This window comes from Monopterus albus, unplaced genomic scaffold, assembly GCF_001952655.1.
Source record: "Monopterus albus unplaced genomic scaffold, M_albus_1.0 scaffold223.1, whole genome shotgun sequence".
Classification (NCBI taxonomy): Eukaryota; Metazoa; Chordata; class Actinopteri; order Synbranchiformes; family Synbranchidae; genus Monopterus; species Monopterus albus.
The window spans coordinates 763,480-787,748 of NW_018128103.1; the positions used below are offsets into that span (position 1 = coordinate 763,480).

General features: G+C 41.4%; 1 protein-coding gene across 1 annotated transcript in view; it reads left to right on the forward strand.

The window, feature by feature from the left end:
• LOC109971386 (xenotropic and polytropic retrovirus receptor 1 homolog) overlaps nt 1-24,269 on the forward strand; it is a 43,970-nt gene that overhangs the window by 13,510 nt on the left and 6,191 nt on the right. Inside the window, exons 2-14 of the mRNA XM_020619603.1 lie at nt 9,620-9,671; nt 16,567-16,668; nt 16,838-17,061; nt 17,448-17,597; nt 18,077-18,160; nt 18,566-18,647; nt 19,314-19,403; nt 19,585-19,682; nt 19,884-20,063; nt 20,676-20,841; nt 21,351-21,545; nt 22,682-22,848; nt 22,973-23,112. Of these exons, the coding sequence (XP_020475259.1) occupies nt 9,620-9,671; nt 16,567-16,668; nt 16,838-17,061; nt 17,448-17,597; nt 18,077-18,160; nt 18,566-18,647; nt 19,314-19,403; nt 19,585-19,682; nt 19,884-20,063; nt 20,676-20,841; nt 21,351-21,545; nt 22,682-22,848; nt 22,973-23,112 (1,730 nt within the window). The remainder of the gene's footprint in view (nt 1-9,619; nt 9,672-16,566; nt 16,669-16,837; nt 17,062-17,447; nt 17,598-18,076; nt 18,161-18,565; nt 18,648-19,313; nt 19,404-19,584; nt 19,683-19,883; nt 20,064-20,675; nt 20,842-21,350; nt 21,546-22,681; nt 22,849-22,972; nt 23,113-24,269) is intronic.

The following is a 24,269-nucleotide window of genomic DNA, read 5'->3' on the forward strand; positions in this document are numbered from 1 at the left end:
AATGGAAGGTTTAAGGAGACCTGGCTGATATGAAGGGGCATGCCCATTTAGGATTTTATGTCATTAGATGTGCCTTGAGGTCTGATGTGACATGGATAGGGAAAGTAATGTGGTCAGGTTTACTGGATGTACTTAAAATTCTAGTTTCAGGGAGAGCAGCAGGATGCAAAATGTAGGGGAATATAGGTGGAGAGATGTGGACAGGCACTCAGAGACAGACAGAATGTAACTTGTTCATCGAAGGAAGTTGGTAATAACTGTGGAGACACTGTAGAGGGGATAAAAGAGAGAAGTACAGAGAATCTGATGTTACTAAAGGCAATATTTTCATTATCTCCTTTCAAAATGTTAATTAGGGAAGCTTATGAACAATGACAAATCTTAACATGGAAACACTGAGAGAAAAGTACAGTAAGTAAAGAAAGTGGTTAAAAAAAAGCTCAGAGGCACATGATTTGGGTGCTGATGACATGGACAACCACCTGACTGGCAGTAGAGCAATCACGTACTTACACTTATTCACTCTTCATGCAAAGATCACATGTACTGATGTCTTAGGTTCCCATAGCTGCCTCTTTTCCTGTGAGCCAGGTCCTATATAAAACACACCATATCACTGCCATTTCTCTGTTTCTCTGTCACCTTGTACCGCAGTCACCGTTTTCACCTGAATGCCCTTCAGTAGCTCCCAGTGAATATCTGAGTTAGTATATGTTGTTTCACAGACCACTAGAAATAGTATAGTAAGAGAATAAGAATTTTTCCATTTGGTAAAGTTGAACATTGCACCTTTAGGCCTAATCTAACTGCAACTGCATTCAAATCAAATCAGAAATTATTTATATAGTGTTTTAAAAACAACTTGTTAACCAAACTACTTCACAAAGGCTACATAAAATGAAAGTAACATAAAGAGCAAGAGACACAGACAGTAAAACATTTACAAGAGGAGACCCATCAACTGATTGATCTGTTGATCAAATTTCATTTCAGTATCAAATAACACCCGCAGATTTTTTTTTACTGCAGATTTCAGGTGTGGGGCCAGTGGGCCTGATGTTACCTGAATTACTGAGCACAATTCATTTTATTTTCATTATGAAGTAAAAAGTTTAAAGCCAGCCACATTCTTATGTCCCTCCAACTGTGACTGTAGTGAAGTACCTCTTCTGTATCTTAAAGGTAAATAAATTTGAATGTCATGTGATAAGGCTCTACGAGGTCTTTAAGATACGATGGAGCCTTGTCATTAAGGGCTTTGTATGTTAGGAGAAGGATTTTAAATTCTATTCTGGATTTTACAGGGAGCCAGTGGAGAGAAGCTAATATGGGAGAGATATGATCTCTCTTGCTAGTTCCTGTCAGTACTCTGTATGTCATGTGACTGGCAAATGACCAGTGGCTGTTGAGTCATGAGAACACCTGTTACAGACTATGAGATGAGCGAGCCTCAAGAAGCTGCAATGCCTAACATGTTGCTCACATTTACGTGCACAAATGTCTTTGTTGTAGGGGCGACTGTGTTTCAGTGGGTAAAACAGTCGTCTCCTAACCGGAGGGTCGGCGGTTTGAATCTCAGTACCTACGGTCGACATGTCCTTGGGCAAGACACTGAACCCCCAAGTTGCCCCCGATGTTTAGAGCCATTGGTTGAGTTGGCGCAGCAGATGGCTGCCTCAGTTCTGTACTGGAAACAAATTCCTTGTGTGTAACATACTTGGCCAGATAAAGGTGATTATCCTCTAGACATCCCTGGTGCGTATTGATTTGTTCTTACTCGGTGTCTGCGTCACAGGAATGAACGCTCTGAAGACGGAGCTGCAGTTTTCTGATGTGTATTGTCTCATGGCAGCTCATGTATACATCGACCTGTGGACGGAGACAGGTGAAGTTTTCTTTGTTGAAGTCCACATCCTTTGCTGTTGCAGTCATCATATCTCTGCTTACCCAGGCTCAGGAGCATATAAAGGGACAAGAGAGTCGCATGACAGCCCTTAAGCTGGCCAGTTTAACCTTGGAAGGATATACACAGGTTAGTGAACTGACACACACACTGTTTCCCATCCAGTTGCTGATTCACAGAGAAAAAGACAAACTCCAACTTTGATTTTATGGCCTATGAATTTTTGCAGATTAATAATATTTGTAATACCGTTTTTAGAAAGGAGCTACTCTTGAACTTGATCACGTCTGTGGGGCTCAAATCTCTTCTGCCCTGCTGTATTAGAGGGTTAGTTACAGCGTGTGTGATTTGTTGATGGGCTCTTCATGTGTTTCAGGACGAGGCGTCGTTTATGAAGGCTGCTATGGACAAGGTACACAGCAGTTACCTGTGCTCACTACAGGAGGTGGGAGACCTGCTCAAAGAAAAGAACAGAAACTGTAAAGAACCTCACGATCTGAACACAATCACACACCCAAATTTAAGATGGCTGCCCTCCACCATCTACTGTCAGCCCAGCAGCTCACTCGCCAGTCCTAATTTCTTTGCTGGTATATGTTATTAAACTATCTTTCCAGGCTAATAAAAACTCTTCTGACTTAGTGGAGCACCACCTCCTTTCCAGTTTTCATGATGCCTTCCTTAGGGAGCGGAGCTGCAAACTGTACCATGGGGCTAGCCTCCTCTGTTTCACTGCCTTCTTTTTCAGAGGGGCAATGGTATCAAGTGTTATATACAAATCTTTTAATAGACTAACAGCCAACAGTAACAGAGAAAATTAAAATGGTAAAATTATATTCATGTTGTCTGACAGTTTCTCCTATCTTTTCATAAACAAGATGAAAAGAAATATTATTCACCTATAAGAAAGTAATGAACACGAATCCCCATACAGTCAGATATAATACTGAGTGAAGCCACTGGTTTGGTTTTTAGTTTGCATCACTAGTGTGTCACAAAATGTGGCATTGCTGTCATGCAACAAATGTATCACCAGAACCCTCAGTTGCTTGGATTTTGGCAGCACTCTTCTGCAGCAACACCACTGTAGGTGTGACATTTAAAAACACAGCTTCATTCACATCTTCTTGTACCACTTTCACAAGACACTTTGTATACGAGTGGTGTAAGCCACTCAAAAATAAAGAATAACCCAGAGATCTGAGGTTTCTACAGGACACAAATGCAAGCATAATCCAGTTATGACTCGTATAATCCTTCTGACAGTTTGGTGTCAAGATAGTGTATTTGTCTCCTCTTGGGTGGGAGTTGTGGAGGGAAAGGGGCTGAAAGAGAGGGAATGGAATATATAAAAGACATGAGGCAAGAAGGAAGAGGGTGGACAGACAGGTATAATAAACTGTAAATGGACAAAATAAGCAAAAGAAAAAGGGAAAAGACTGAAAAAGGAGGAATTTCGGGGAGTGAGGATTTGAGGAAAACCTGAGATGATAAAGTAAAGGAAGATTTGGAAAGGCACTACACACACAGTCACTTAACCAGGATTATGGTCAGCTGTAGCGTTTCAGTAGCCTGCCTGTGATGACCACCACAAGTTGTGTGTCTGGATGAAGTTAGAGGTGTGTGCAAGAAGAGAGAAAATGCCCTTGACTGGGTTACAAGGCCAACAAGAGGTGGGGGTATACACAAGCAGGGTAATCTGTGAGGATAAGTCGAGCTGCATATTTTGTTTTGGAAACTTGCACTGTAGCACATGCTGAGGCAGCCTACTGACCGCACACTTAGATACACACATTCACACATACATGCACACCCATCCTCAGGAGGAGTGTGGGAAAACGTGCTGTTTTGTACCTAAATGTGTCTTTGTGTACAGTATGTGTGAGTGTTGCTGCTGAGGGTAGCATAATATCAGATTGGTGAACAAAGCAGTGTCAGCATACATTAGCAACATATTTAAAGAAACCATGGTCTGTCTGGCTGTGGATTGAACATTAGGGCTAAAAGAAGCCACATACAGGCATTGCGGAACAAGCTTACAGGTCACTCCCTATGCAGGTAACTCCAAAGAATTAGTCCTCAGAGAATATAGAGCGCTTTGCTAGATCACAGTATATGTGATGTGTTACTGAAGAGGAGAGAGCAGTGAGCCTTTTCCCACTCGTTTAATGATATGTAGTAAAGCCGTAAGCAGCTGATCCATACTTGTGATTAACTTTAATCTACACAGTCACTTACTTTAAAGTGCTTGAGAACTGTGCTCTTGGAAAAGTGTCTGTCGATGGACACTGCACCTGTTCCCTTAGTTGAGGACATACCTAGCTTGCGGCTATCAAATGCTAACAATTTTGGCACTATTTAAGAGCAGCAAAGATGCTGATAACGTTGTCCTCACTGCCTGTAACCTCACTGAATTTTTCACATACATCCAACTTGGCCTTCCATGGTGTATTGTTTACAATTTTGTATTCACCACTAGCAGTTTTCACTTTTAGGTTATCCAGTTTGACACACTGACGCCTACACTGATGTCTGAGTGACGTCCTATTAGCTGGATGTACGTTGAGGGGTCAAAGGTTAAATGTGTCAGTTTTTTAGGCTTGTTAATATTATGCTGGATTAGATGTTTAAAAGAAGCTGAACCTTTATTTATTTCTTTTTTTAATTTAAATTATGTTTATTTCACTCCCTACCTGCCCGCATTTGGTCTATTTTTCCCTGTGAATTAATATAAATGTATTTTTTACCCATCACACATGATTTTTTTGCAGGTACCCGACCCGGCACAGGACTGGTCTACCAACTGCACATTAGCCTAGTACAGTATGTCTGTAGCAACTTGTGCCAAGGCCATGTTGCTACTCTGTAACCTTGAAACATGTAAGGGTAAATCCATCTTGAGCAGTTTTAATCAGAATCCATGATGCAGACAGTAGCACTCTTACCTGTTAATGTCATCCCTTCACTTGTGCTTGCACCTTTTATATGTTATTTTAAACATGACCCTTTTAAATGTGGTAAAACATTTGCATATCTAGACATACGCCACTCCAGTTCAGTTCCCTAGTTGCCCCCGATGGTTATAGCCATCGGTTGAGTTGGCGCCGCAGATGACTGCCTCGGTTCTGTACTGAAAATAAATTCCTTGTGTGTAACATACTTGGCCAAATAAAGGTGATTATCCTTATCCTTCCAGTTGAAAAGGGTTTTGAGAGTTATAGATACCATATCACTGCAGTCTGCTCCTTTTCATGTACAGCAGGTTGCAGCAGTCAGCGATGGTGGCTTGAGAAGAGATTCCCTATAGAAAGGAGGGAGACACATTTGCTAAAGCAGATGAACATGTTTGTGGAAAATATTAAATAGAACTGACCATAGTTGTCACTGAGATGCCAGATGCCACTATTTTCTGTAAATTAAAGTTCAGGCCTGTATTTATGGTCTGTAGAATTTAGAGGTTAGGGTATGCCAAACAAAAACACAAACGTATCTCGTTTCTACTGTCAGTTTTGCATATTTATCTGCTAAGTTAAGACAACCATTAACTACCTGTGGGAATGTGAGAGCTAAAGACTGACCTCTCCTGCTAGCTTTTAACAGATGACGCTCCAAGTGTAGATGTGTCCAACCAGTATGTCCACCAGACGACAGCCAAGAGTTTCAGCCACAGCCAGTAAACTTGTCAGCGACACTCAGCAAGTGAAATCAACAGCAGCTCAACTTCACACAGCTGCTTAACACATTGTCAACAATATCAGTTGTATCAAAGCCCAATTTTGATTGAAAAATGGTTCATTGTTTAGCTCTTTAGGGTTACTGGTTCAGTCTGTGTCTGACAAGGACAATATAAAAATGATGTTATTCAGGGAAATAATACAGTAGTGTGATTTATAATATGTACAGTGATTGTTGCTTATGTATGATTGTTGCCTGTCCCACTGGCTGTCTGTTTCCCACACAGCATGCTGGGAAATGTGGGTTGAACACAGGACCTTTGTGTAAAAGTCATATTAGGAAGAAACGCAGAGCCTGCACTGAGGTTTCTCTTCTGTTCGTGCATGTTTACATTTGTGTGAAAAGAAGTAGTGTTTCATCATGGTAGGGCTGCAGTGGTATATCGGTTTATACCAAAGATATGAAAATTGACTGTTATCATACCGTGCACATTTTCTTATTACTGGTACTGAAGGAAAAGACAGTGTGTGTGCACCTTTCTTCCCCGACTATATGTTAGACTACGCAACAGATGGCAGAAATCACCTAACTCCATTCAGCGAAAAAGAAATTAAAATCAGCAGTGGGGGATTATCTCTGAAAAACGAACACCTTTGAGAACACCATCTCTCCGTGCAGGTCAAAGTTCGTGTCCTGATTATAACTTTAATCCCAAATAATAAATGTCACTTATTAAATGTACTATCAAAATAATTCTCCACGTTGTCTGTTTATTCGCTAATCAGTGACTTACAAAAGAATTGGCACCGATCCCGATCTGACCCCAGAAACACACACAAACGTTCTGGCTCACACAAATAAGGTCTGGCGGCGCTCTGGCTCACCTACAATAAATTAACAACTATTTTGAATGTTGGTTTAGAGCACTGTGATGGCACGTCTCCCTACTATCCGAAGTTTTACAAACCGGTCAGTCGATTAATGGATAAAATAGTCAGCAGGTTAATCCGCAAAATAACCAGTAGTTGCACTTGGATACAAACTTGTCCAGCAGAACTCCACCTCAGCCAGTCACGTCCTGCTGTTAGGTCAAAGGGTTTATTTGTCATATGCTAGAAGTTGCTGAGGATCCTAGGCGACATGCCAAACCTCCTCAGCATCCTCAGGAAGTACAGCCGCTGTTGGGCCTTCTTGACCAGCTGTGTGGTGTTAAGTGTTTAAGTGAGGTCCTCAATGATGTGGACACCCAGGTATTTGAAGCTGCTCACCCTCTCCACTTCGAGCCCCCAGATGAACAGCGGCCGATGAGACCTCCTCTCCTTCCTCATGTCCACTATCATCTCCTTCATCTTGTCTGTGTTGAGGCTGAGATTATTGTCCTTGCACCATGACACCAGACCGGCCACCTCCCTCCTGTAGGCTGCTTCACAAACTTCAGGATGATGTTGTCTTTGTGGGAGGCGACATAGTCGTGGGTGAACAGGGTGTAGAGGACGAGACTGAGGACACGTCCCTATGGGGTGCCGATGTTTGTAATAATGCTGGCTGAAGTCCTGTTGCCAATCCTGACAGTCTGGGGCCTGCCAGTCAGAAAGTCCAGGAGCCAGTCACAGAGGGTGGGGTGCAGACCTAGTGTGGACAGTTTGTGGGTGAGTTTGTGGGGGACAACTGTGTTGAAGGTGGAGCTGTAATCAATGAAGAGTATCCTGATGTAGGAGTCTCTATTTTCCAGGTGAGAAAGGGAACAGGGGAGGAAATTACATTATTAATGCAGGACTTTTTGTAACAGAGCCAGGTACATTAGATTTGTCTATCTGTAGGTGTCTAGTATGTAAAACTAATTTCTGTAGTCTGTCCTCTTTGGTAGAGGAATATCTGACATGACTGATTGCTGGTGAGCTAAGAATGTATACTAATTCAACTGGACATTTTGCAACTTAGGATCTAGAAAGGTGCCTTTGCTTTTGTTGTTTATATCATTGTAGTGACTGCACTGGGGAAACTGGGTTTCAGCTGGCGGTGCGGGCTCTAGCATGACCTTGACTTGCTCTGCTGATTGCTGCAGAAGCCGCTCTTGAGTGGCTGGCAGGCGGGCTGCAACACAGTGAGGCAATTGTGCTCCTCTGGCATTGTGAAACACTAACTGACTGACCACTCTACTGTCTGACCCTTGAGCAAGAAGGGATGAATGAAGGCCACTGTCCTGCTGTCCCGCTAGCAGTTTCTGAGACTGAATGAATGTTATGTACTGGCGCTCTTGACAGCAACGACAAGCTGCGGTGCTCACTGCAGAGTCACTGACAGAGAGAATGAAGCAGACTGAGCAGCTGCATCAGCAGCACTGCACTGGTGCAGGATGGAGGGAGTCGAAATAATGTAAAGGTGTCAGTGCAATGTCAACTCATGCCAGAGATATTAATAACCATAGCTGGCAAGTACAACCACATTTGCAGTTCTGGCCCATTGTGTTGAGGTCACCAGCTTTTGAAGTATGTATTTGTTTTAGAAATGTAGGTGAAGCGTGCTCAATCTGTTTTACACGTGTGTGTGTGTGTGTGTGTGTGTGTGTGGTACCTAATTGGGGTAGGTGATGTGAATAAAATTGTCTTTCACAGCAGATGTACAGTATATAGTGATATCGGCGTATACAGTAATTTAATACCTGGAAAATCAATGCAGAATCTGTTTGTGGATAAACTAAGCAGACCTGTTTTTGTTTTATCCAACAAGGCCAATAGTGGGCAAATCAAGGTGCTTCATTATATACAAAAATAACTATGTTGTATTGGAGTATATTGGAGTATTCCTGCTCTTGCTACTTATGCTGGCCTTACATTAGAAGACTATGGTAAGACTAAAAAAAATACACACCCTCTCACATCTAAAGACAATGTGCCATTAGTGTTTAGTCATAGACTATGATTTTGCAGGGTCATTATTTTCTCTGGAGACCACTTCCCATATCCTCCTGCGTTTGGCTACAGCTCTACTTGTGTGTGCAGGGTTTTAATAAAAAAAAAAAAAACAGCCAAAAGGAAAAAGAGAAGACACTGCAGAATGTGGACACGACAATGGTTGATAAGAAAAAGACCGACTTAAACAGCTCAGAACCAAATGACCGAGATGACACAAGTGTGACACAACTGTAGCAAGGCTCTCATGATTTTAATACAATGTTGGCAATTTGTCCCACTGGTAGATTATACTATGGTTACATTGTAATATTGTTTAACAGGGCACGTGCAGTCTCTTTTTCAGAAGCTGAATCTCACACCTTCAGACTAGGGCATTTTAATGTTGCTTGGGTAGGTTTTGGCCACCAGTGAAGCTGTTAGGATGGCAGCAGTTCCTGTAGCAGCAAGGTGTTTGACTGGTTGACCCAGGTTCAGACTCCACCCTGTTTAATTATCCATGAACAGACTATTGCTGCTGCTCCCCATTGCTTTCATTCTTTTTTGGTTTTAAGCCTCCTTCTCTGAATGTAATTGATCTGAAATGTAGTGATGTCTTGGTACAAAATCAGTTTTAGATTTGGTTGTTATAGCCCCATAATTATCTGGCGCCTTGTACCCTTTTGGAGCCTGTAAACGTTTAAGGGTTTTGGGTATAGGATTCAAGTTGAAGATTAATAGTGTATGTGTTTCAATAAAAGGAATATTTGGTTTAGATTGTTTGGAATTCATCTTGGATAATAATATGTGTATAACTCTGTCCCTTTAAAGCTCATCACTTTGAAGACTATGTGTGCACCACGCCGAAGTCGCTGCTGAGAAATAACTTTTTATGCCATTACTTTAGCTGATTCAGAAGCATGTTTATGAAATTTCATTTCAGCTCGACAGGTCAATGTTTGTTATGGCAAAGCATTTACTGAATGGGGTCTGTAAGGGTATACGTACATATAGGATATATTATATATACTATATAATATGCCTAACAGTGATGGTACATTAAGGAGCACTTGCCTTTTTACTCTTGTAGAGATGTTTCAGATTAATGCCATAGTTCAATATTTCATTATTTAATTGCTCTCTCTTGCAGGCTTTCAAAGAGATGCTGTATGCTGCTCAGGACCAGGCTCCATCCATTGAAGGTATCACACACACACACACACACACACACAGTAATGTCTGGTGGCTGGTGGGGATAGGAGCCATGTGGGACTTTAGTAGGGACCTCACTTACATGAACCAAATCGTGATCTTCCTTTAATGACTTAAAGGACCATACCAGTGATTACAACCATTTTCCAGCGATTTCAGGCCATTTAAATATGTTTTCAAAATCAACTCAACAGAACTAATGCATCACAAGGGGACACACGGCTGCACTGGTTTTGTTTGAGCTTCCATCATTTTAGACCTTTAATAGCGCAGTGATTTTTTTTTTAGCTCCTTCTTAGTGGAGACCTGATTATGGAGCTCCACCTTTCATTAGCAATAATGTTTGCAGGCTCATCAGGGAGTACAAAGAAATGACCAGACATGAGTGTTGTAAGACCTTGTCATAAATTTGGCATTTATTTTTACTGTATGGTCTATAAAAATGATTTTGTTGAGTTGTCCAGCAGCCATTTCAGCACATTGTCAGAACTACACAGGAGTGTATATTTTGGCCATAGTACCTGAGTGCAAGGATGATGGGTTGTTTTCCCAGTGAAAATATAATTATGGTGTGTTAAATATGCTGATGTCTTTTAGCAGGCAAAGCACTGATTTCTAAAGTGTGTCTTGTTTTATTTTTAAAATTAAAAAAAATGGCCAAAATACTACAAAGTCTTAAAGGTAACTGCTTAAACTTGTAAAACCACTACTATGGCTCTTCAGATAGACTAACTTTGAAGCCATACAGGCATGTTCAGGCCTTTCTTTCAGGCCTTGACGTAAAACATAACTATAAAGGTTTTGAATACAGTTACAGTTGTATAGGATGATTTCCTGGCATGTGTGTATTATACAAGCCATCAGCGTATTCATATGGACAGTATTTGTCTGTAGGCATCTGACTTGTGAAGTAAAGCCCTTTGATTCATATTAATTACTTAAAATCTGTGCTGGTGCTAAGTGAGTTCTGCTCTAGAAAACCAGGGACTCATGACCTGAGTTTAAGGCCCCCAAGAGTCTTAAAATGTTTTGGAACCTCTACCTCTGTTCTCAGTTTTTATATGACAACTATGTAAGTGACTGTGAGCAGAGCCTGTGATGCAGCACGGTTGTTAGCAGTTTTCTTTGTGACCTAAACAAGATAGTTAAAGCTGTTGTTTACATTGACAACACAGTTAGAGTTCACCCAAAACTCAGATCAGGGCCTTCTGGTGTCTTCTTTGACACTGTATTGTCTAACCTAGGTAGGTGTTTAGTTACTGGCCATTGTCCTCAAACGATGGTCATGTTGTTCATGTAAACAGCATTGTACACAGGTAAATAAAGGTTACATTAGAGTGCATTTGATGGAAGTAAAGTCCAAGAGAGCTGATGGTCACAAAGTTTGAAGGTGTTGCACAGTCCATTTCCAGTGGTAGAATGATGGTGAGCTGTGTTACCCAGACACAGAACTGGGTGATCTGGCAGTCCTGATTGCTTTTTTCAGTGATTGGTCGTGTGTGTAAGCGAGCAGATGGCCACGGCGTTGGTCCGCCATTTTGGTTCAGAAATATCTCTGAGTATATCTGAAATATCTCAACAACTATTGGATGGATTGCTATGAAAGTGTGCACACATTTATGTTTGCCAGAGGCCAGATGAACATATCCTGTGTAGACGAGGATGACCACTGGAACTGCTACTCTGCTTCCAGTGTCCACATGGTCTTTGTCTTGTTGTAAAGACAGTTTTTTTGTTCTTAATTTAACAATGAAATGATGTGTTATGCACTACAGTACATCCTTGTTTTTTACAGTAGGTGCAACTTAACAGTGTAGCCTAAGTTGTAGTTATTGGCTGTAGCTGTTGTAGGAATGGCTCAGTGAGTGACTAACTGGCGGCCTGGCCCGTCTGTGTGACACGATCCCTATATATGGTTCTGTGTTAAATGCAGAGCTCTATAGTCATATGTTGTTATGTACTGTGATGGTGTGATTCATAAGTTGTTCTCATTTTGTGACGGATGAATAAATCCACCCGACTATCACGCTGTCATTTTGTTTTAGTTTTGCCCTTTTTTCCTACTTATTTTAAGAATTTTTCTGTAACTTGCCCTTGACTCAGAGGTACAGCCGACACAGGTAATAACAGCTGGAGAACGATAAATCATGTACACGTGTGTGTGTCCTGCACACAGCTTCACCCCCGGAGAACGATTAATCATGTACACGTGTGTGTCCTGCACACAGCTTCACCCCCGAGAAATGAGCTTCTTTAACATAATGATTGACTCCATCTTTAGTGCTGTTGTATTGGTGTAACATTTACCAACTGTTAAAAGTAGTTCTGCATTTGGAAGACAATTGATTTTCCTCTTTAACATCTAGCTGCTATTTTAGCAATGCCCACAGCATACAAAAGTGGCTCTAACATCTTTAGGCTGCTAATATAAAAGTACACCAAGAGTCTGATTTAGGTGACAAAGGGAGTGGAGAGACGTGGGCAGGTTAGATTTTAGGCATTCGCATGGACATGAAGGTTTGCTATATGACTCCCACTGCCCATTTATCATTCCACTTTTCCTTCCAACTTGTAGTGTGCCCAACTTACTGCTGTGTTTCTTTTGCTCACTCTGTTTACCGTAGATTACTGTCTGTATCCCTTGGTCTTTGTGTCTCCCTCTTCATGTCACTGACTTTCTAGGAACTGAAGTTACAAAATTCTGTCAGATATACAGTAGAGCTGATACAAGATCAGTGTTTATTTGCAAAACAAATGAAAGACACTTTCACCACAAAAACTCCACTGTGCAGAAGAAGCTGAGAGAAGACTCAGAGTTTTCAGTTAACCACAAGGTAATGATTATTTAATGGTAGTGGCATTAGTTTTAGGTTAAATTTCACAGAAATGGCACATTTGCTGGGTTTGCTGTTTTGTTTTGTGTGTTCTTGTACCTACTATATAGTGAGGACCGATAAAGTATTTTTTTGTTACAGAGTGAGGACATTTTTATTACATGAGGATATTTTGTCCTCACTGTGTGAATCACCTTTTTGAGGGTTAAGACTTGGCTTTAGGGTTCAGGTTAGAATTAGGTTTAGTATTAGTGTTTGGTGTTGGGCATTTAGTTCTGATGGTTAAGTGTTAGGGTTAGGGGTTAGGGAATGCAATATGTCAGTGAGTGTCCTCACAAAGATAGTACATTTATGTGTGTGTTTTTAAGTAGTAATACACGTAACTCTTAGTCAAGTTTGGAAATGAGCACTGTTCAGTTGTACGACATAACATGAACAGTATAACGAGGATTCTTAGGAGGCTGTCCAGCCGGGCTAATTGGCTGTTAAATGATGAGGAGACACACCAAAATGGTGCCCTTGCAGATTGCTGTGCAATCTGAAACAACCTATCTCATTCAGCAAGCCCTCATTTCCAGTGGTGCCCTGACATAAAGCTTAAGTAAAAACATCCTATAAAAAAACACTAAAAAATAAATAGAATCCAAATAAAATGCAACAATAGATATAAAAACACTTGAATCAAAATGAGTAAAATCAGTGTCAAGAGTATCCAGTGTCACACATCACCAAGAATATGTGGCACACACACATTTAAATGGTATTACTTAGATATAATTTACAGTGATGAGTCCTAAAAGGATCTACAGTGACAGATCTAATGGCAACATGATGCACTGCATCACAGGGTTTTAGAGTTGTGGCAGAGGCATGTATAAACAGTATATAACATCACCATAATCAAGTACAGATAAAACTGTTGCTAGCACCCACTGCCTCCTGTGATGCTTATTAAACAAGATGTTTCTATACAGAAATGTAAGTATAGCTTTAAGAGAGACAGTGTAATTTATAAGTCGGCTTATCATACAGCCAGATGCCAAGATGTTTGTAAGTCATTCACAGCACCATTCAGTATTTTAAGTAGTCATTTGACATGGTTTTCTTGTAAAAATCTGATACTTAGTTTTACAAGAATTTAATGTCACTTTAAGATCAAAAAGATCATGTTAAACAATGTTAAAATCAAATGTTAAATGCTGGAAGGTCTGACCAAGAGCAGTCAAATGATAGTGCCATCCATATATACATGCAGAGTACTACTACTTACTTCTGATCCTAGATCATTAACAAGGATGATGAATAAAGTGGGGCCTTAAAATGGATCCTTGTGGGACTGCTGTACTGTACAAACTCCTCCTGTAGTGCTTATAAGTTTACATTTAAGAAATTTTACCACAAGAGCTTGAGATCTCTTAGACAAATGGTAAAGCATCTATGGTATAGTATGGTAGAATAATACAGTAGGAAATAAATTTGCTTCCCTTTTTGAATTTCAGTGAAAGAAAGTGGTTTGTGAAGGTACAGACACATGCATAAAGACAAAGTTGCAAAAATATTGAGTGAACTCTGACTTTTTATTATCTTGTTATTGATGGCTCATAGGTCTCATAAACCAATATCTTGTTATCACCATTTGGCCTGAGTCTGCTGGGTCACGGGTCTGCACACTGTCTTTGCTTGTTGGACCAGTGGTATGCTTCCGGTCAGCATAGCACGCTCTGCATCACTGCATCAGTCTGTATGGTGTTTGAGTGGAAAATGTAAAATAAATAAATATATATATATGTATTGAATCACAAAATTCATAAACTGATGGAGGTGGGAGCTGCTCGTCTTGCCAGCACCTGTGATAACTTTCCAGATATGGGTTCCACTAACACTTTGCCGTTAAGCACATTGCTAGACATTACTGATGAAGTGTTCCTTTACTGCTTCAGGGCTAAGTTTTAGCTAACTTCAAGGCTACTATCAAACAAAAACCAAGAACTCTGCTTGGCTCTCGGGGAGCTGTAGTACTTTTCTAAGCCGTAGTGCATACTGATCATCAGCTGATGAGAAAATGAGAGATTCCTTCCACCCATTCATCTACACTGCTTATTCCTGAATAGGGTCACGGGGGGCTAGAGTCAATCCCAGCTGACATTGGACGAGAGGTGGGTCACCAGCCTATCGCAGGGCCAAAAGAGAGAGATTTTTTGATTATAATATTTTAATGTTCTGTGCTCCACAAATGAGATTCATTGTACTCCCATTTTATTGAGGTGCATGCACAAACCTTAGGGATTAAATCTTGGGCAAAAGAACACCCTGTGAGTCATGTAATTCCCTTGTCTAGCTACTGTTTTAAGTGCCTTTGAGCACGACACAGAGACATGATTGCAGAACACACCTCTGCACTGGGTGGCTTCTAAGCGTGAATGTGTAACCATGTGAGAATAAAGCAGGGTGTTGCTGAAAAACAGAGCTAAAAACATCAATTGTCAAATGGAAAATATAGCCTGTTACTGAGAGACAGACATGTCATCATGATAATAATCAGGATGTCACAAGCTGAGACACAGGGAGAAAAGAGCAGAATAAGACTGAAAGGGGATAAGGAGATTACTGTAGTCTGATGATGGTGGCTGCTGTGTGTTTGTGCGCCGATGAGAGAGTGGAGAGAGAGAGGGAGTGGTTGGGACACTTCAATTTAGTTAATTTGGTGTCTTGTCTAAAAGCAGCCAGTCTGAAACACAGTGAATCACTGAGTCTGCAGAGTCTGACTCAAAACCACCTGCCCAGTCTGTTGTTTGGCTGATGATGTGCCAGCGGGTACAAGTTAGTGGTTGGAAACACAGGTTCTATATGTCCACTGTTCACTTAGTTTACCAGAATTTGTCCCAATACAACTTCTCAAATAATTGAGATCAGAAATAATGAAAATTACAGCACTCTGTTCTGGTAGAACTAAAAACAAACCTGACTCAATGGGAGGAAGAGGAGTTAAACCTTATTACCATACTATTTAATGAGAGAATTAGCTGAAACAACAGGCGAGTCATGCTCACATCAGCTGTCATGAAACATTTTGAAAACACAATTACAAATTTTGTTTCTGATTCATTTAGCCTTTTCTGTATATTATTATCAGCTTTTTTGGGATCAGACTACATTATACGAGTCTGATAATCAGCAGAAATCCTTATAACAGAAAAGGCACAGGTTTTAATAACATTAATTACAGCTTTAGTCCATGAGATTTTGTCAGGAAAGACAGTGCAGTTTTGGCCTGGTTGAAAGGTTAGCTGACAACTGTGAGAGAAATGGGGTGAAATCTTTGGTCATTAATCCAAAAACAGTGGTCCTGTATCTCACAGTGACACACGGCTGTGCCAACAACTGATTTGGAGCTTTAGAGACCAAAGACAGCATGCAACAAAATTCACATAATGTGAAGGCATGTATACATGAACATAACGTTCTTGAGTACTGTGTTAGACGGGCATGAAAGAGCAGAACCTCTTCAAAAGATTTACATTTTTCAGTCAGTTCAGTTTTTCTAAATCACTTGATCAGTCCTGTGTCTTTTCATTGGTTTACAGCTGATCAGTCGGGGATAGAAACAGCCTCCACAGTACTGCTTCGTGCTGTTCAGTGTGTACAGGAGCCAGCTGAGTGAATGACCCATAGATGAGTGAATGCCCCATAGTCTTGGTTCCACAAACAAACATGTCAAATTTCAATGGCACATGGGGACTGAAAAAATGTTGATACAAACACCAGGCAACTTCCTGACATCTGGACCTGGTCTCTCCACTCCATCTGCTGGTGGGAGCAGGACAGTCCAACACTCAGACTGATCAGGAATGGAGATGGCAAGTTTACATTCCCTCTCACTCAGCCATGCCTCCATGTTTTGTTTGTCCTCCTCTCTGGGCCTTCCCTATCTGCCCTCCTGGTCATGCCCAGTCAACATTCAGGCTGATTAAGATTCAATCAGTGCTGCGAGACAAACAGACCTCACTGCTAATGAAGGCTCACTAACCTAACAAGTCATCTCTTTGTACAGTCACAGATGAGGATACAGTCAAGAGGTACTATGCCAAGTTTGAAGAGAAGTTCTTCCAGATGTGTGAAAAAGAACTGGCCAAGATCAACACCTTCTACTCTGGTAATCATTGCTCTATACACACACACAAACACACACACACACACACAGTCATCTCCTTCAGAGCTAGAGACCACTCACTTAGACATAGCTCTGACAGTGTTTTGTGGCTATTATCCTGTAGAGACTTTCTAGCTCTTAAACTGTCCTCTCCTTTCTGTCGTCTCTCCAGAGAAGCTGGCTGAGGCTCAGCGGCGATTCGCCACGCTGCAGAATGAGCTGCAGTCCTCGCTGGATGCCCAGAGAGAGAGCTCCGCCAACAGCCGGGGCCTGAGGAGGAGGAAGACGGTGTTCGCCCTGTCACAGCAGGAGCGCTGCAAACACAGAAACATAAAGGACCTGCAGCTGGCCTTCTCAGAGTTCTACCTCAGCCTCATACTGCTGCAGAACTATCAGGTGCATTTTCACACACACACACACACGTCATCTCAGCATGCAAGCAAAGAAACTCAAGGGATGCATTTCACAGCTTAATTCCATTCACAGTTTCCACATGGAGCCTTTTTATTTACTATTATTTTATTGCATTAGTTTAGACCGTGCTCACTGAGACAACAACAGAGCTATAAATGAGCCAGTATTGTCCCGACTTCTCAGTCTCAGCAGAACAGGGTTGTACTGCATGTTCAGGCTGCATTTTACCTGCTTTACTAAACATAGCTGAGCCTCATGCAGAGCTCTTTTAGCTCCTTGGCTTATTTGTAATCCCACAGTAGCTTCAATAGGTCAGATTTTTATTTTAGTAAGTGCCTTTCTCTCTGTGTCAATCTCTGTCTTTGTAGAACCTGAACTTCACAGGTTTCAGGAAGATCCTGAAGAAGCATGATAAGATTTTGGAGACGTCGAGGGGAGCTGACTGGAGGGTGGCCCATGTCGAAGTGGCTCCATTTTACACATGCAAGAAAATCACACAGCTCATCTCAGAGACTGAGGTACATGCAAATATCTAGCTGTTATGCAGCAGTATACAAGAATTTACCCACCACCTTGGCAAATCACACACACCAAATGTTACCAAGCACTAACTAACTTAGTTGGGTGTCCAAACCTTTGTTCAAGCTCCACTTAGTTTTTTTTTTTTTTTACGTTAAAGAAATAAGGAGCATGCAAACAGATTGTCTGTTTGCTGCATTTACTTGTTTTCACTTAAAAAAAAAAACAACAAAACATGTTATTAGCGTGAACTTTGCGTACACCTGTATCAATTCGCACAATCTCAACTACTTCATCAGCATGGCTGTAGCTAAACACAGTATTATTGCTAGAACACGCTCTATGTGATCTATGGTATAGTATGGTAGAATAATGTGTCAGTCTAATAGTTTAGGATTAAGAGTAAGAACAGTAAGAAGCCATCAGTATTATCAGGGGTGAACGGGCCAAGCTGCAAAGTTCTCTCTCTGTCTTTCAGGCACTGGTCACAGCAGAGTTGGAAGGTGGTGACAGGCAGAAGGCCATGAAGAGACTGAGGGTGCCTCCCCTGGGAGCTGCACAGGTCTCACACACACACACACACCCAAAGCAAACACATCATTAAATCTGTAGCCAGTATGTGATGGTGCAGTGTAACAGGAGAGGAGGCCAGCAGTAGTACACCGCTATAACAAGACACTGTAATGTTCTTGTACACACTGAGGCCCTGTTGTTGTTTTTCTGATGATGTCACGTCTCCACAAGCCACTCAGTCATTTGACCTGTTTTACATGTCCATGCTCTGGTGTGTTGTGTTCATATTGTTGTCATTATTATAGAGTGACCACTTTTAATGTGTATTTATTTTATATTATTTTAATTGACAAGCCATTTTCTTGCAGTTTCTTCGGGGGAACTGGGCCTGTGATTCTTTCTCCTTGCATGTTATCGTGCTGAGACGCTGACTGTTCTTTCTCTCTGCCAACAGCCTGCTCCTGCTTGGACCACCTTTAGAGTTGGACTTTACTGTGGAGTACTCCTTGTCTTATTAGTTACTGTGGTCATTACAGGTAACACACACAAACGCACACATTTAGAATCAGAATCGTCTTTAATTGCCAAATATGTTTGAACATACAGGAATTTGTCTCTGGTACAGAGGCTCTAAATGTGTTGTAAGGCAACAGGAATAGAAACTGAGACTGAGGACACATCTCTGTGGGGTGACGATGTTTGTGATAATGCTGGCTGAAGTCCTGTTGCCAATCCTGACAGTCTGGGGCCTGTCAGTCAGAATGTCCAGGAGCCAGTCACAGAGGGTGGGGTGCAGACCTAGTGTGGACTGAGCTCATTACTTTTCATCTGATCTTTCTAGTGCAAAGTAGAGTAGCAATATATGATGTTAAATTAGCATGACCTGGTTCACGTAATGGTCTGAATTCATCAGTACCATTTGAAAAGTAGTTATATTGTGAACTTTGTAGTGATGGTGTTACAGCATTTAAAAATATTTCACTGCAGCTGTAAGGTTGAGACTCTGCATTACTGCTTGACCAAAGTGACATTTCCTGGTTTGCAAAAAACAAGCTACTGTCTTGTAAAATGGTTTATAAGTTGACACTGAAGGATGTGGTCTAGGTGTTCTCCCTCTCCTCCTCTGGCTCTGCACTTCTTTCATCTTTATACTCTCTCTCTGTCATCTGCCACACTGTCTCATCATCTCTTCCTGTCATCAGGAATTGTGGTGATTCGTAAGGATGATGTTTGGCCCATGGTCCGGATCTACAGAGGAGGCTTCCTGTTAATAGAATTCCTCTTCCTGTTAGGTATACACACACACACACACACACACACACACACACACACACACACACACACACACACACTTCCCTACCCTCTAATCTTACATGACTGTCCCACTGTCTGTCTTCAGAATGATCACACAAAACACAAGCGCAGCCATCTGTCTGACCCTCTGTGTGTTAATAGTTGTTTTTTTTCTTCCAGGCATCAACACCTACGGCTGGAGGCAGGCAGGAGTTAACCACGTACTCATATTTGAACTTAACCCCAGAAACAACCTGTCCCACCAGCATCTGTTTGAGGTCTGAACATGCCAGAATGTTAACTAACACAACAATGACTCAAGACATTCAGGCCCTAGTGAAATATGGAAATAAGCTGACTTTCCATGAGCATCTGTTTGTTACTATTTGTGCACCTTCATATGCTGTATATTCATTTGTTTCTCAGCTTTACCATGGTCTGATGAATCTCCCTGCCTGTGTGTGTGTGTGTGTGTGCAGATTGCAGGTCTGTTGGGGGTGCTGTGGTGCGTCAGCCTGCTGGCCTGTCTCTTCAGTGACAGCATCTTTGTGCCAATGCAGGTGAACCCTCTGGCTCTCTACGGCTTCTTCCTCCTCTTCCTCATAAACCCCTTCAAGACCTGCTACTACAAGTCACGCTTCTGGCTGCTCAAACTCCTGGTAATTTCACTCAATAAAAATAACATACACACTTTGTATTTTTTTATTTTTATTGATGTCTTATTTTGGTGAAGAGCTTAGTGCTGCAAATAAGTTGTTTTATGATCATATATTCTGCTGATTAATCTTTTAATGGAGCAATGAATCATTTATTCTATGAAACGTAAATTAATTGTGGGGAAACATGTTTTGTTTTATCCAGCCAAGTGTTCAAAACCCAAAGATATTCAGTTTACTGTGAAATTTGACAAAGAAAGGCACACCCACTGCGTGTCCTTCCTCTCATTTGAGACTCACAAACTACTCCCCTGACACCTTATGTTTGACTGGGATGTGTCTGAAACTTTTTTGTAACTTTCTGAAACAAACTATCCAGCAATCCGGCCCACTCTGCTCAGTGATTGACCAGGGTGTGCCAGTGTGATGCCTAAGAATCAAAGATGTTAACTTTTTCTCAAACTTTTTTGTTTATTTTTCACACAACTTATTCTACAACTAAAACCACCTGAGCATCCTTGAGGAGACACTCTCTGAAAAGGTGCAGATGTCCAAGTTCTTCTGTTCAGCTGCTGATCGTGTCCATCTCCTTTGGTTTGTTGTCTTCCTCCACAGTTTCGTGTGGTGACAGCCCCATTTCATCGTGTAGGCTTTGCAGACTTCTGGCTGGCTGACCAGCTCAACTCCCTGGTGGTGGTTCTGATGGATCTGGAGTACATGATCTGTTTTTACAGTTTTGAACTGGACTGGAACAGCCGTCATGGACTCCTCAGAAGTAAAGGTCAGACTGTAAGACTGTGTGCTAGCACGAGACTTGAAAGCAAACCACTGCCCACCTACCTTTGTTCCGCTCCCCCAGCCCTTCACATACTGCATATCCTCACTGTTTCAGCTGTCTCAGATAATGCAGGAGTCAGCAGCTTGCTACTCTGTGAGTCAGCCATAGTGATGTCTTCCAGCAGCTTGAAGCCTGTGTGAGACGAGTAGTTGACCAGAAGCTTTTTCATATGTTGATTGACAGCTGTGAGCTCCCACTCATGACTTTGGTCCTCTCTTATTGGTTAGAAGGGAATCATTAGGTTGTGCACTACTGCCAGGCTGTTCAGTGAGTCTGGGTCCTTTGGCCTTTGACAGCACTTCTCCACATTACATGTTAGTTTATTTTTGTTAAAACTATTAGAAAAAGTTAGTGTGGATAAAGTGATGAATTTCCAGGATGTTAAGACTGATCCAGTGGTGATGGGCCCACACCTGATCGAGACCACACTCCATGCGTGTCATTCTTTACAGGTAAAGACGTGTGTAATTCCTACTCCTACGGTGTCCGTGCAGTGATCCAGTGTCTTCCTGCGTGGTTCCGATTCATCCAGTGTCTGCGACGTTACCGTGACACCAAACGGGCCTTCCCTCACCTGGTTAACGCTGGGAAATACTCCACTTCCTTTTTTGTCGTCACCTTCAGTGCCCTCTACAGCACACATAAAGGTAGAGCGGACACTTATGTACAGTGCACGTTTGCTGTATTCAGTGCATTGAGGAAAAATCTTACACATACAGTATATGCATTACAGAGCACACCAGGTGTTTTAAGTGAACCAGACATTTATTTCTACCTTTCCTTGCATGTTTTTGCATAATTTAAAGTAATAAACTACCACTCATATGTTTCACATTCAAAGACCTCCAGCTGCTCAGAGAGAATAATTTCTCTCTTTACCATCAAAATGGACTCATGCTTTTACAAGCTGCTGGATCAGTTTGAGCATACTGGTCATTAATTTTCCATCTTCTAGATCTTTCAAGGATAAGGCCAGTGTTTTTTTTTGTTTTTGTTCTTTTCAAAACATCCCAAACAGAAAAACCAGCAATGCATTTTGTGTACCTGCAGTAATGTCTGTGAAACCGGAGCCTGGTTTTGCCTGGTTTTACCAGCCAGCATATGCATGTGAGAAACATGTCACCCAGTTCAGCAGTATGGCTCACTGGTGTGCTTTTCATAGTTTGTGGACAGCAGTGGAGGTCTTCAGCACAGACCAGTAAGCTAGGCTCCAGGTTCTGGATCCATAGACATTATGGTGAGTACATAACATTCATCGTTGGTTTTAGTCTCTGAAGGGGGTGCTTTGAAATGAACAAAAACATTGAAAATCACTGGGCTTATCCTTCAAACCCCCCACATCATCAGCAGTCAACAGTATTGTCTGACAGCTGACTGTCAGCTAAAAAAACTAAATAGACATTGACAGTGTTATTTCCTCCAGTGCTCCTGGTGAAGCTGAAGTGCTTCTGTTTGGTCCCTGTATACTGTACGTAGTGTAAAGCAGCCAGGATAATAGCAGCAGTATTTGACAGAAAGATAGAAGAGATGAGTATTTAACCTTTAATGAATAATTCCTATGTAGAAGATAAAAGTGGCCATTTTGAAATGGTCGTGCACATGGTTTGCTCTTCTCCTTAAAGTGAAAAATACAGGGGTCTGGTTATTTATTCAGCTTTTCCATTTTTAAACCTACAAATCTGATGCTGTACCAGCTGTCTAACCTCATGTTATTCACATTCTCTCTCTCTCTCTCTCTCTCTGTCTGTGTGTGTCCCCAACCTCACCCCTCCTCCCACCTCAGATGAAGCCCACGGTGACGCCCAGATCTTCTTCTACTTGTATATCTGCTGTTTAGTGGTTAGCTCTTGTTATACTCTGGTCTGGGATCTGAAGATGGACTGGGGTCTGTTTGACCGCAATGCAGGAGAGAATACCTTTCTGAGAGAGGAGATAGTCTACCCACAGAAGGTATTTCTGTACACAGGGAGGAACCTCCATGTGTTGTAGGGCATAGGCTCATACACTAGTTTGACCCAATATAAACATGGAATCTGTCATATATTATGTGTTTCTGTTCTGTCTCTCCCTCCAGGCCTACTACTACAGTGCCATAGTGGAGGATGTGCTGTTGCGTTTTTCATGGACTTTAACGGTCTCCCTCAGCACAGTCTCTGAGTTTAATAACATCTCTGACATACTGGCTACTGTGCTGGCCCCAATGGAGGTCTTTAGGTAAACACAGTTTTCTGACTTTTTACTTTTATTTATTTTTGTTAGTTTTTCACAGCGTGACTAGTGTTTCCGCTACTGCAAAACTATTGCCACCGCTGCTTCAGAATTTTATGAAGTATCATAACATCCCAATTACACAACCCTGTTGAGGGCTTTTAATTTGAAACAACGGATACAGGAAGTGGAGACAGGAGGGACTAAAAGAAAGAAAAGAGAGGACGGTAGATTGAACTTTAAATCAGACAGATCTGACAGTTTATCACTGACAACCCATTGGATACAGTATGTCCAAATTCATTGGAAACTCACATCCCTTACTCTTGGCTTCATATCTCACGTAGTAACTCTATTCATTCCCTCTTTGTGAATCGCTTGTAAAAATAAATGGTGTGACCAGCCCTTTCCAATGATGCTAGTATACTCACTAGTCTGTGAAATGAATGTTTGTGAAATAATCAGGGTTTGAAATGACATAAAACACAAGTGATAGGCTGTCGTATCAGATTATGGTAGATTTGGATAGTCTTGACTGTCCTGGAAAACATTTTGTGGTGTCTGTTTGATATTTATTTATTACTGCTAGTTCTCATTATATGTGTTCGAATCTTGTTTTGCAGCTGAGTTTTACTTTGTTTTTTAATATTATACATTGAAATTCAGGATGCGGTGATCTGGAATGTTCTAAATTACAGGGCTCACAGAATTAGCTACTGTGAGACAGTTATTAATGCTACAGTCATGCAATTAAGATCTAATTCCTCCTGAAACTGCTGATTCAGTAGGGTGTCAACAGACTTGATGTATCTTCAACAGTTGCTGTGCTAAATCCTGAAAAAAAAAAACACCATTAATGAAATATTGTTTTTCTTGCATAACTTTCAGATTACTAATGATATCAGTGTGAGTCCGAATGCCAGCGATAGGTTTTCATGGTCAAGAATCATATTATGAGGGTCAAACTATCATGGGAATATTGCTTTAAATGTGTAGTTGCATTTTGTTGAAGCTTCCCTGGCGGAGGTTTGTGCTCTCTGAGTGCCGTCTAGTCTTTATCCTGTCCATTTAATCCCGTTTTTTCCTCCTGCTGTTGTTTTGCTTCCCAGCCTTTCTATGCTTCTCCTGCTGTTGTGCAGATTTGGCACAGTTTTATTAAAGAG